A 12,195-nucleotide genomic window follows, 5' to 3' on the forward strand; every position below is an offset into this window, starting at 1 on the left:
TCTAAGCTATGCTGTTAATGCTTTCTGAGGAAACCATTAAGGACGTAGTTGTGGAGAAAGATAATAATGGAATTGATTTTTAACAAGAACCTTTTACTAATCTGTAGTTATCAGAGTGTCAGAGACCAAAAATCGTCTTTTTTTGTTCTCTGTTATTATCACATTATTAAATACATTAACTGTGTTTTGTGGCGAAACAACCTCTAATGATACGGCAGTACTGCTCCTTCCTCACACGATCCTAAGTGTTTGTACTGGGTCACCGACGCAGTGCTTTGTGTTTATTGGTGAACTGATAATTCTACCTGTAATTATTATGATTTATGGTTTTCTGCTAATGTTACACTTTAGTCCTTGGATTGTGGTTTCTGTTTTGTATCATCTCTGTGCTTCAGGTTCTTATGTTTCCATGTCTTAGTGTCTAGTCTGCGTCTTGTTGCTTTGTCTTAGTTTCCTGTTTTACTTTGGTAGTCCTTGTCCCATGTTTGTGGTTTCAGTTCTGCTTCCCCGTGTCATGAGTGCATTATCCCAGCCGTGTTTCCCTCCTGTCTCCCATTCCCTGATTACGCCACTATGTATTTGAGCCCTGTGTTTTTCCCTGCCCGTTGTTGCGTCCTCCGCGTTAGTTGTGTGTTCCTCAGTCGTCATGTTTTGTCAGGTTATGTCACGCCACATCGTGAACTCCTAGTTTAGATCATCCTTCCTAGGTTGAATTTTGTTTTTTGTTTCTAGTGCTCATGTCTTGTGTTTCTAAGTTTGTTTTCTGCCAGTGAATAAATACAAAAATACTTAAATATTCCTGCGCGTGGGTCCAACCACTGCCTGCCACACAGCTCACCGTGACAGTGTCACTGTCAAAGTGGGCAGTTGTTTCTTTAAGCCACCATTTCATTTTGTTTTACTTGTCTTTAATTCCTATTTTATTACAGTAAATATCAGGGATGCTGTTGAGTTTTATAGAGTCTGAACACTGAAACATGATCATGAAGTTACAGGAGGTCTTTGGTGCATTCAGCAGATTTGGCATTTAGTTATGTTTACTCTGCTTTAGGACTTTGGTTAGGTCTCAGTACTAAAGGCAACTATGTTCATCAGCAAATTTACCTGTTGGACCATTTAGCTAAATGATGCTAAAACACTGCGCAGTATAGGAAAATAGCACTGTGGCTATAAAATGCTGTGAATCTGAAGGTGCTGTGTTTATTTTCTCTTGTGTATTTTCAGGCTCATGACAGATTTAGAGACAAGTTGGGTGAATAAAAACACGAACAATCCGATGCTGCTGGTTTCAGAATGATATTCTGTCTCCTCATCAGTTTTAACGGGGTTTTACTGTACAAGCATCAACAGTAGGACGTCCTGAGAGAGCTCGACCTTTCTGGATGAATTCAGGTTCTTATGTAAGCAGGTATTGTGTTGGAAGTAAAGAGAGACGAAGAAAAGAAATACTTTCTCATGCTGCCCGTCGTGGAGCAGGGCTCTATCTGATTGGGTGGCATTGTAGCTAGGGTTTCTGATGTTGCATGGGAAATGGATTTCGATTGGCCAAACACAGCCTCTTTGTTCTTCTTAACCCGTTATCTGATCAGATCTGCTGTAATCTGGTAATAACACAGAATTCAGTCATGCTGCTGCTGTTGTTGTTGTTGGCGTAAAGAGGCTGGTTGTGCATGTTTTCTTAAGAAAAGTGTGCAGAAGCTTTCTCTGCACTGTATTGTGCTCTTTGTTGCAAAGGCTGCATAAAGGCTGAACAGTTTTAGATTAACTTTTTCACTTGAAGGACCGTTGTTTATATTTGTCAGGGTGGAACTGTCACAGTTATGTAACTGCATGGGTATGGGTGCCTAGTAGAAATGCCAAAAAGATAAATGTGGTGGCTAATGCAGCATAATGGGCATTCACTGGACGTGTTCACTGTTCACTCTGTCATTTCTGTGTGTGCCTGAATAGCTGAATAGCTTGGCAGCCTGCATACATTTGTCAATCTTTTAAGAGGCAGTTTTGAGACAAGCGTCACACAGCGCCGTTTCATTGCTGCTGATTGATGTATCATAAATATCACGCAGTAGATTTAAAAAGGCTTAACTTGTGGGTCTGTACCTACATGTCTTCACAACACAGCTGTTGATACTTCAATTTTGAAATGATTTTCTCAAAGACGCATGCATTAAATTAATGTAAGAGATTTTATATTATTTGCTTTTAACTGATTCTATATCAAATTTCCACAGTAAATTGGATTTGCAAAAAATTAATTGCTGTATGAAATGAAAGGTAAAATGTGGCTTGTAGTGAAAAATGCTTTGACATAATGTTTTTCCTCATAGTTGTTTTGTCAGCATCAGTCGTGCCTACAAACACTTTAATCCTTTAATCCTCAGATTGTCTTTATTAATCATCAAAAGGAAACATATTTGTCACAGTTTTTCAGAACTTAATATTCGTAAAAAGGATTCAGGAAAGCAGTGAGACTGTGGACTGTCATCTTGCACAGTCGAAGCGGATGATGTCACACTCTGTTACCTGGTTCATCAGGTGAGGGTTATAAACAACAACCAGGATGTTGTGTGAAAAGTCCCCAGTGAACACAGCAGAGAGACCGAGTGTGTTTCTGTGTTGCAAAGCAATAGACTATTATTATTATTATTATTTTATTTTAAATGATTTTTGCACGACTTGGTTTAACAGGCAGAAGCCTTTGACCAATTAAATATAAATGCTCTTTAGGCTCACGTAAAAGAAGCTATTCAGTGTTTTAAGATAATAAGCAGCCTTTATTTTCCTTGAACTCAAACTACAGTAAAGATGACTCATCAGAACTGTTGCTTGTTACTGTAGCTACAATCAAAATCTCACTGGTGGAAGTCCAACAAGTGTCTTTAATCAAATTATGTTTATCACAAATTAAACGTGATGAAAGCTGAGACTTCACCCGCCACCCAAACAGAACCTGTCTGCGTGCAGTTCATATATTTCACCACAATCTTTGCAGATTTCTTGTAAGTTGCAGACTAACAGCAGCTCACTCTCAGTAACAGCTGCAGGATGCAGGGGTGAGTCTAAAGAGGACACGGCATTTACTCCACTACATACATTTTAAAGCATTTGTTACTAATTATTTTGCACATTTAGATTATTAAATGGAAAATATAATAGAAATAATTATAATATAATAATATAATTATTGTTTCAGCTACTCAGCAGTATGTTAAGTAGTTAAAATTAGCTTGGTTTAGCCCTAAACAAGCAACCCATTACATTATTATTTTTGTCAGTCAGCTTCTTCTGATGGTCTGTGTTGTTTTGGTGACTCAGCATTTACAACTCGACTCAGTATCCTCGCTGTGATTTTGAAATGCAGTGAGGAGAGCGTGGGCTCAGATCTTGGTCTATGCTGTTTGTTTACTTTGCTGTTTAATCCAGGAGGAATTTAAATGCTTTTCCATCCTTCGCTATCACATGAAAGACAACTTCCACCCAGGCAGCTGCAGGTACACATTCACTGTGGGGGTTTTCACACCGTGGCGAACAATAGTTTCCTTCCTGCTATAATTTATCAGTTCAAGATACTAAAAAAGAAAAGTCAGAAAATGTCATGATTTATACCTGCAGCACAGGTTAGTGGGAACCCATCACTTCTTTGTTCACAGCTTTGAGATAAATAGGTTGAGCTCCACTTGAGGTGAAATCCGAGTCCATCCCGACAGCAAATACCACTCTGTTCTCTGTTTAAAAGGTCAGCTATCAAGCGAAGCATCACAGTTATTGCAGTGCCACAAAGTAAACCTGTCGCACTGTGCTAAAGTGCAGCTGTAGAGCTGCTGTGTGTCGCCTCATTCGGCCTTTGTGTTTTCTTTCACTGCAAAACTGACGAGGAAGCCTTTGGCTCCATCGTGATCGTGAAGGTCTCGCCAGTATTTATATCTGCATCTTCTTATCCACGTGACTGTTTAGCAGTGCAGCTTTTCAATATGCTAAAATGTGGCTTTTGCTTTTATCTTCAGATCTGATTTCCCACTTTTGTAGTCACAGGCTCACTTAATCTGAGATTACAGTACATATCAGTCTGGACTACACAAAGGATAGAAAGGTGGTTTATGAATAATTTCTACATAATTTGAGAAGAAAAATCCTATAAAGAAATGATGGAGAAGCTTTCCAGTGTCTGAGATGATAGAGAGCATTAAAGCCTGTGTGAAATGTTGTTACTGCAAACAGAGCTGCATTTTACTTCCTCTGGGGAGGAAGTGGGAATCTGATGGAAAAATGACTTTCAGTATATTTATTCACCTCAGTGCGGTGAGACTAGCCCGAGGAAGAAGCCATTATTTTTGTATAATTTTCTGTAATGACACTTAATTTGGGAGTTACATGTATTGACATATAAAAGCACCTTTATCTATAAAGTTTCATCAGCACGAGCGCTGCTGGGCTGTAATTGAAAAATGACAGACTTGATGCAGTGCAAGGTAGTGCATAATTATCTGCAACCAAAAGCAAAGTAATAATTTTTTCCTTATTTAAAGATAAATTGCATGCTAGGTAAATGTGTGTTTGCACCAACAAATATAATCTGACAGCAAGAAGATGTCTCAAAATCTCTTGGAGATTTGGTTGTCTGAGGAGCAAGAGAAGAGAAGGATGAAGGCTCTGTCCTGTGTCTGTTATTTAGGGTGTGATGTGAATAAGGATGAGATCATAGTCCTGTTTAAGAGTCAGCTGTTTGGTGCGTTACTGGCTCTCACTGTTTCCACTTCATGTGTTTCTGACTCAACCTGCTCACTGTAATCATACTTGGTTCTCTACAGTTACTGAAGCTGTTTTAATAGGATTACTTTACATTACTAAAGTTTATTAAATGTTTTGGGAGCACGGTGGCGCTGTGGTTCACTGTTGCCGCACAGCAAGAAGGTCCTGGTTCAATTCCACCATCAGGCCGTCTTTCTGTGTGGAGTTTGCAGTTTGTGGGTTCTCTCCGGTACTCTGGCTTCCTCCCACCATCCAAGAGACATGCAGCTTGTGGGGATAGGTTAATTGGATAATCCTGCCACTTTGTTACTACCTGTATTTTGCGACAGACTGGCACCTGTCCAGGGTGTATGGTTGCAGCTGGGAGGATGCTGCGACCCTGAAAAGGATTGCATTGGATGGTGATGATCCACTGCTGATTTTGGAAACTAGTGTGCAGTGTATTATGTAGTTCCAGAACTGCAATTTCTCTTTGTTACTACATATGGTTAGTGGAATAAGTTTTGATCCACTGTTTTGGAGTAAAACCACACATAATAATTTGATCATCTGTACATGGTTTTTGACCTTTTGTAATGCAGCTCTGGATTCCTGTTACCTTCTCCTGAAAGTCTGTCATGTGGGGAAGAAACAAAAACTGTTAATGGAAGTTTAATTTTTACTTGTTAAACTAAAAGGGACAGACAAGCTCCTATCGCAGTCAAAAGAAAGACACAGCAAAACCTAGAAGCTGATCACTAAAAGAGCAAGTCAAGAAGGTTAAATGATCAAAAACACCCTCCTCTTCACTGAGCAGGATTAAGCAGCAGACTGCAGAGACGATCTGGCTCTCCTCTCCCTGGCCTTAAGTACTCCTGGTCTAATTGCAGACTACAGACATTTGCTCAGAAGGGAGGCTGAAGAGAAGAAAGCAAGACGTGCAGGAACTACCCCCGAGTTCAACCAACCCAAAACAAAGAGACTATTGCAGAGCTGCTTTGCTCAGTGCTCACTGTTTTCATGCAGCAGACTTTGTTCTTACATTATGTTCTTTATTTTTCTCATGTGTAATATTAGTTAAGCTAGCAACACAAAGAAGCTAGGTGTGTTTAGGCCACACTTTACTAGAAGAACAGTGGCTTGAGAACAAATAAACACACTCCCCGTCTGTTCCTGCTGTTTCATAAATTACTCGAGCATTAAAGTTTCAACATAATGTGACCTCAGGACTGTGAGCCCTGTTAGCTGTGTTTGGATGCTCCTGTTGCTGGGTGGATACTTCCATTAAAGACTAAAAGTAAACACAGAATCTAAAGTTTCTCAGTTACAGGGAGTTCATAAAGACTCTTGTTTGCTTTGGGAAAAGAAAACTTCAGTCACTGGTCTGTTATTGCTTTCCCTGGAGGCGCTTTACAGTGATTGGTTTGGGGACTTTGGGGTTAGCTGATCCCCTGTATTACACAAGCTAATGAAAGCTCTGATGCTCCATCATAGGAAGAGTTTTTTGAAATGACTGTGCATTATCCTGTGGTTTAAGCCATTCAATACTTTAACTGTACTTATATTGTATGGTATACCAGTATTATTGAATACCGTAAATATTGTATATTAGAAATACAGTGGAACCCCGACTTACGAAATTAATTCGTTCAGAGGGTCTTTCGTAAGTCAAAATTTTCGTAAGTTGAAGCACCTTTTTCCATCGCCTTTTGAGTGAGGCGATGCTGGCTGAAGACGAAGTTCTTGGTGGAGGAGGAGGAGGTGGTGGAGGCTGAAGAAAGCATGCATATGTACGTGTACATGTACAGAACATTAAGTAATTTAATTCTAAACATTAAAACTAAAACTTACATTTACGTTAATTAATGTACGGCCATTTTTGTTACGCAGTCATTTTGCCGTACCACGGGCAGAAATATTGCCGCTAAGTGCCTTCGTAACTTGAATCTCCAAAAGTTGAATCTGTTCATCTGGACGTAGCGTTTTGTGGGAGAAACGTTTCGTCACTCATCCAAGTGACTTCTTCAGTCTCAGCTGACTGCAGGTTTCCCCAAACCTTATAAACAGTACATTTGCATAATGACTGAAACCAGCCCACTGAAGGAACAATGGGCTGTGAGGTCAGTTCCTTAATCATAATTATGCAAATTCCCATGACCATTGATCAACAATCACGGACCAAAACCCACTGATCAAAGAACACTGATCAATGGCCATGAGTCCCATTCACAGAGAGTTGGGGAATGGCTGCAATCACAGCATTGTAAGATGGCGAAAGATGTACCCTTAGGCCCCCTCCTCGATTCAGAGATGGTCTTTCCCTTTTCACGTAAATGGCCTCCTTGACTCCGCGCTTTGGAATAGAAGTTGATTTTTCACATTGTATCTGGGCAGATTGTCTGTGGACATCTGATGGTGTCGGATATGAGGACAGAATATCACCATAATATTGGTGGAGCTGCAGGTAGAAAGCATGCAGCTGGCTGCAGTACATAGGGTACCAGGACTTGGTGGACTAACTGCCTCTACGATGTTACCTACTAACTGAAAAACTCTGCTGTGATGTCCCGTGTTTAACATGGACACCAAACTCCAATAAAACAAAATATGAGCTAGAAAAAAAGGTTGTTTGTGGTCTAGTAAGCATTATGATTTTATCTAACACTGTTTCACTCTGTTTCACTGACTTTTTTACAACCTTGTAGCCTCAACCCTTGTGTGTGCGCGCGCGTGTGTGCGTGTGCGTGCGTGTGCATGCGTGTGCATGTGTGTGCGCACATTTGCCTGCTTTCCTCACTTCTTTTGTCTCTGTGTCTTTGTGTTTTCCAGATGTATCACTCTGACCATGGTGTAGACTTCCCTGACCTCTCCTTCCAAATCCCTGGCTGCCCTGCAGAGAGAGGCCCAGCAAACAGAGTGTGAATACTGTCAACACACCTCGTTTAAGCCTCCCCCCTCACCCATACGGGCCTCGCTCAGCTGCTGCAGCTCCAGTCCCTCCCTCGCTCCTCATAGGCCATGGACAGCCCTCCTAAACTGTCTGGTGAGACGCTGATTGTGCATCACATTCCCCTGGTGCACTGTCAGGTGTCGGGTAGGCGGCAGGGTGGCTGCGGGAGCTCAATGAAGAGGACCAACCCTTTTAGCCCACCAGAGAACCTGGGCTTGAGTCGCACCACTTCCCTTCCGGAAAGAGACGTCCTCCAGAGAGAAGCTCTCCTCTACAGCAGCCTGATCCAGACCTCTAGTGGCTCCTGGTCCTCCCACAATGGAGGAAGAGAAAGAAAGGGTGGCGGGAGAGGCGGCAGCACAGCCAGCGATGATTCATCATTTGCCTCGAGCAATTCGGAGGACCAGCTGATTACAGCGCACACATTACCCAGAGCCAAACCGAGGAACAGGAATCCATTGCGTCACAATCCTTTTCTGTTGAATACCGAAGAGGATGAGGATGACGAAGGGGAGGAAGATGACGGTGACAACCTCAGTGGTTACCTTGAAGACTCTTCCTTTCACCTTCACAGTGACACTCACTCTGCTCTCGATGACGGTTTGACTCCCTTTCATTTGCATGACCTTGGCTTTGCTTCCCAGCCCTTCCTCCTTCACAGCTCAGTGGGAGGAAGTAGTGGGGAGTCCCTGAGAGGTGGCGCCTCGGATCTTTCTAACCACCTAGAAGACCTCGACATGTTGGAACTTACCAGTCAACGGCGCCATGGAAGCAGTGGCTCCAACATGTCGATGGACTGCGGAGATCAAGATTGGGGTGATGATGACGAAGAAGACGAAGATCATCCGATGAGGTGTGGGAGAAGCAGCAAGACGGGCTCCTACTCTTCCAGCTCTTCCACCCAGCACTGCTCCTGCTGTACTCTCTCCCAGAATTACCCTCGGCACTTCCCCGAGGCGTTCTCCGAGCCGTTCTTAGAGTGCCAGCAAGGCTACGGCAGCGACTCCTCCTGCAACAGCTCCGATGGTGTGCTCGTCAACTTCAGTGCCATCTACAACAAGATGAACAACAGCGTCCCAGAGAAGCCACCAGTGTCTGGTCCCACCAACCTCAACAGCTCCATCGACCACTCCTGCACCTCATCTGCTTCCGATCTACCAGGAAACCGAGACTCAACTGGAGGGGCTTTCTATTTGGACCTTCACACTTCTCCAACCGAACCTCCCCTATCTCATCAACTCGGAAACACATTCCCTCTCATCCGTGAACCACGCCTATCCTCTTCCTCCACCTGTTCCTGCTCAGTGGAGCACCAGGGGGCTCTTGACCTCGATGCCAACTGCAACTCCTACCACCCTCCTCACGCAGGGTCCTCTGGCGACCTCGCTTCCTGTCTCCAGAGTCAGGCACGACTGGTCGTCGCCACCCAGAACTACTACAAACTGGTCACATGCGACCTTTCATCGCAGTCGTCCCCTAGTCCCGCGGGCTCCTCGGTTCACAGTTGCTCAGACGAACACAGCAAAGACAGCCCCACCCCCACTCAGCCGAGTGAATACTTCCTCTTCAGGCAGCAAGCTCATGAAGAAGGAGTGGAGGAAGAGGATGAAGAGGGAGAGACATCTAGGGTGAGTGGAGAATCCGGCTTCCATAGTTTTAACAGTTTCTAATCCGTTTCAGGATACACTGCATGCAAAGGTCCACACTAGAGTGGAAATGCAGTCCACTAGAAGTGTGGCCAAAGGGTCAAAGTTCATCAGATATTTTGTGATGTTAAATTGTAACACTGACAAAACTAAACTGTCATATTGGGTTCCATTTGATATAATATGATTATAATAGAATATGATCAGTGACAGCTTTGTTCTCCTATTTATTATGTCTAAACATAAATACACTGATTTACTGCTGAATAGCTGCAGTATGTATCACAGCACTTAACTGTGAATAATTAAAAGGATTTATGATGATAAAGAATCCATAATCCAAGCCGAATGCAAAAGATCTAGTCTTTGATTTATCCTCCAGTGAATTTGTGTTTAATGTTTTTAGTTACATAAAGATCAGTTTAATTACTTTACACAAACAAGTGATTATGATGTAATGTTTATTAATTGTCTCTCTTCCCTCACCTCCAACTGGTTGAAGTAGATAGCTGCACCTACTCAGTCTTGTTCTACTGGAGGTTTCTTCCTGTTAAAGGGGAGTTTTTCCTTCCCACTGTCGCCAAGTGCTTGTTCATACAGGGTCGTCTGATTGTTGGGGTTGTAAAGGCTTTGAACTTACAATATAAAGCACCTCGAGGTGACTGTTGGTGTTATTTGGTGCTATGTAAATAAAACTAAATTGAATTGAGTCGAGTCTCCGTCAGTGAAGCAAGACCAAATCAACAACAGAGACAGAAATTACATCTGACTCAACACAAAAGGAAAAATGGGGAAAAGAGACATAAAGAGCTCCTAAACTCTAATTTACACTGAAGTAATTCACTGTAACAGTGAGAATAACCCTGAACTTTAAATGGCCATAACACTGGTATTGTTATTATTATTATTATTATTATTATTATTATTATTATTATCATTATTAGTCTGGCACTGGCTCGTTTTAGACACTAGCCGCCGTCTGCAGTTATCTGCTCATGTCTGAGGATTATTTTAGTACTTATGTAGAGCTGAAGGGTATTAATATCAGTAACAGTGCCACTGCCACTGTGTCAAAGCAAATCTGGATTAGTCAGTTTAAGCCTTTGGTTTGTTTCTAATTTGACCTTTTAACCACAGCTAGTAATGTGTTTTATTTTATAATCTCCTGGAAAAAGTTTTACTTTGTTTTCTTTTTGTATTCCTCTTTATTCAGCGGGATGATGATGACGATGATAATGACAATGATGAGGATGAGGAGAAGAAGAAGAATGAGCAGGGAGCTAGTGGAGCTAAAACTGGTCCTGCTGTGATTGAAGGCCAGGTGTATGTCAACATTTCTCCTCCTATGTCTGGTCGGGGTGTTATTGGAGCGTCTGCAGGAAGCCGTCCACGTTCTCGCAGCTACGATCGCAACCTGGACAAGTCTCCGTCTCCACGGCTCGGCTCACTGGAGCGTATGCTGAGCTGCCCCGTCCGGCTCAGCGAGGGCGCTGCCGCGACCCCACCTCCTCCTCCGAGGGTCACCTCCTTCGCAGAGATCGCTAGAAGCAAACGGAGAAATGGAGGAGCGGGTGGATCGCCCTCGGTGAAGGCTGCTTCAGACGCCATCTCCTCTCACTCGCACTCCTCAGTGGACTTTTCTCCGATCCTGGAGCAACGTGTCGAGGCTGACAGTCAGGCCCTGTCGCCTGTACCCTTTACCAGATGTTACAGTCAAGGCAGCATAGAGCGACACCTGGAAGGGGGGAGAGAAACCCGGGCCAAGGCAGAAGGTACACCACCTCTTACACTGCACAACAACAACAGTGTAAAACTCATTTATTTATTCATTCATTTAGGCTGCAAAGGGACAGAAGAGCTTAAACTGACAGTTTTAACTACATATCCGCCTCGAGCACATTAGCATTCATTTGTTCTCCTTCTGTCTACCTAATGAATGGAAGTCAGATACATTGTTTCCTTTTAGCTAATCTGGGCTCTGCAAACTCCGGTGGAAAGTATTTGGTTTGATAAAAGCTGATGTCATGCAATAATGACATATAAACGCAACATGTTCGGGAAGTTCCCCCAGCAGCCTGAGCCAATAGCAGCATCACGAAGGTATGACTCATGTGATCAAGCCCTGACTGTGAGTTCGTTAAAAGGGAAAGAAGGAAAGAAGAAAACAGTTGTTTTAAAAATCAGAAACGGGTAAAACCGTTCATTCATTTATAAATATGCTGACATTTTTATATACTTTATAGACTTACTTTAAATAGCAGATCATCAAATGTCAACAAATGTTGAGGTAACATCCCTCAGGTGTGGAGAGGCATTTTGTTCGGTCGTGTTTTTTCACTTTTTGGGTGTAAGAGTGCGCCCCTGTACAAGCAGGCTGATGCCTTAGTGTGTGTGTGTGTGTGTGTGTGTGTGCATGTTTAGATATCTTTGTGGGGACAGAAAATTGGCATCTTACTATACTTGTGGGGAAACAACAGTCACTTATGGGGTTTGAAGGCATTTTTGAGGCTAAAAGGGGTTGTCAGGGTTGCAATTAGGTTATGGTTAGGCTTAGGGCTTAGGGTTAGGGTTAGGCCTTCATTTTTGATGGTTAGGGTGAGTGGCTAGAGAAAGCATTAGGTCAATGAGATGTCCTCACTAAGATATGAAAACGTGTGTGTGTGTGTGTGTGTGTGTGTGTGTGTGTGTGTGTGTGTGTGTGTGTGTGTGTGTGTGTGTGTGTGTGTGTGTGTGTGTGTGTGTGTGTGTGTGTGTGTGTGTGTGTGTGTGTGTGTGTGTGTGTGTGTGTGTGTGTGTGTGTGTGTGTGTGTGTGTGTGTGTGTGTGTGTGTCTTTAGATGGAATGAAGGGTTGAAGTGGGCCAAGCGTGCTC

At 42.9% G+C, this 12,195-nt stretch overlaps 1 protein-coding gene across 4 annotated transcripts in view; it reads left to right on the top strand.

Annotated features, from left to right (window-relative positions):
- The window catches only part of rusc2 (RUN and SH3 domain containing 2), a 38,037-nt gene that overhangs the window by 10,869 nt on the left and 14,973 nt on the right, over nucleotides 1–12,195 (top strand). For all 4 annotated transcript variants that reach the window (XM_031756588.2, XM_031756589.2, XM_031756590.2 and 1 more), the window contains exons 2-3: nucleotides 7,558–9,306; nucleotides 10,538–11,096. In XM_031756588.2, coding sequence (XP_031612448.1) covers nucleotides 7,747–9,306; nucleotides 10,538–11,096 — 2,119 coding nt within the window. In that variant the 5' untranslated portion in view covers nucleotides 7,558–7,746. The remainder of the gene's footprint in view (nucleotides 1–7,557; nucleotides 9,307–10,537; nucleotides 11,097–12,195) is intronic.

The sequence above is a fragment of the Oreochromis aureus genome, linkage group 12 (genome assembly GCF_013358895.1).
Source record: "Oreochromis aureus strain Israel breed Guangdong linkage group 12, ZZ_aureus, whole genome shotgun sequence".
NCBI lineage: Eukaryota > Metazoa > Chordata > Actinopteri > Cichliformes > Cichlidae > Oreochromis > Oreochromis aureus.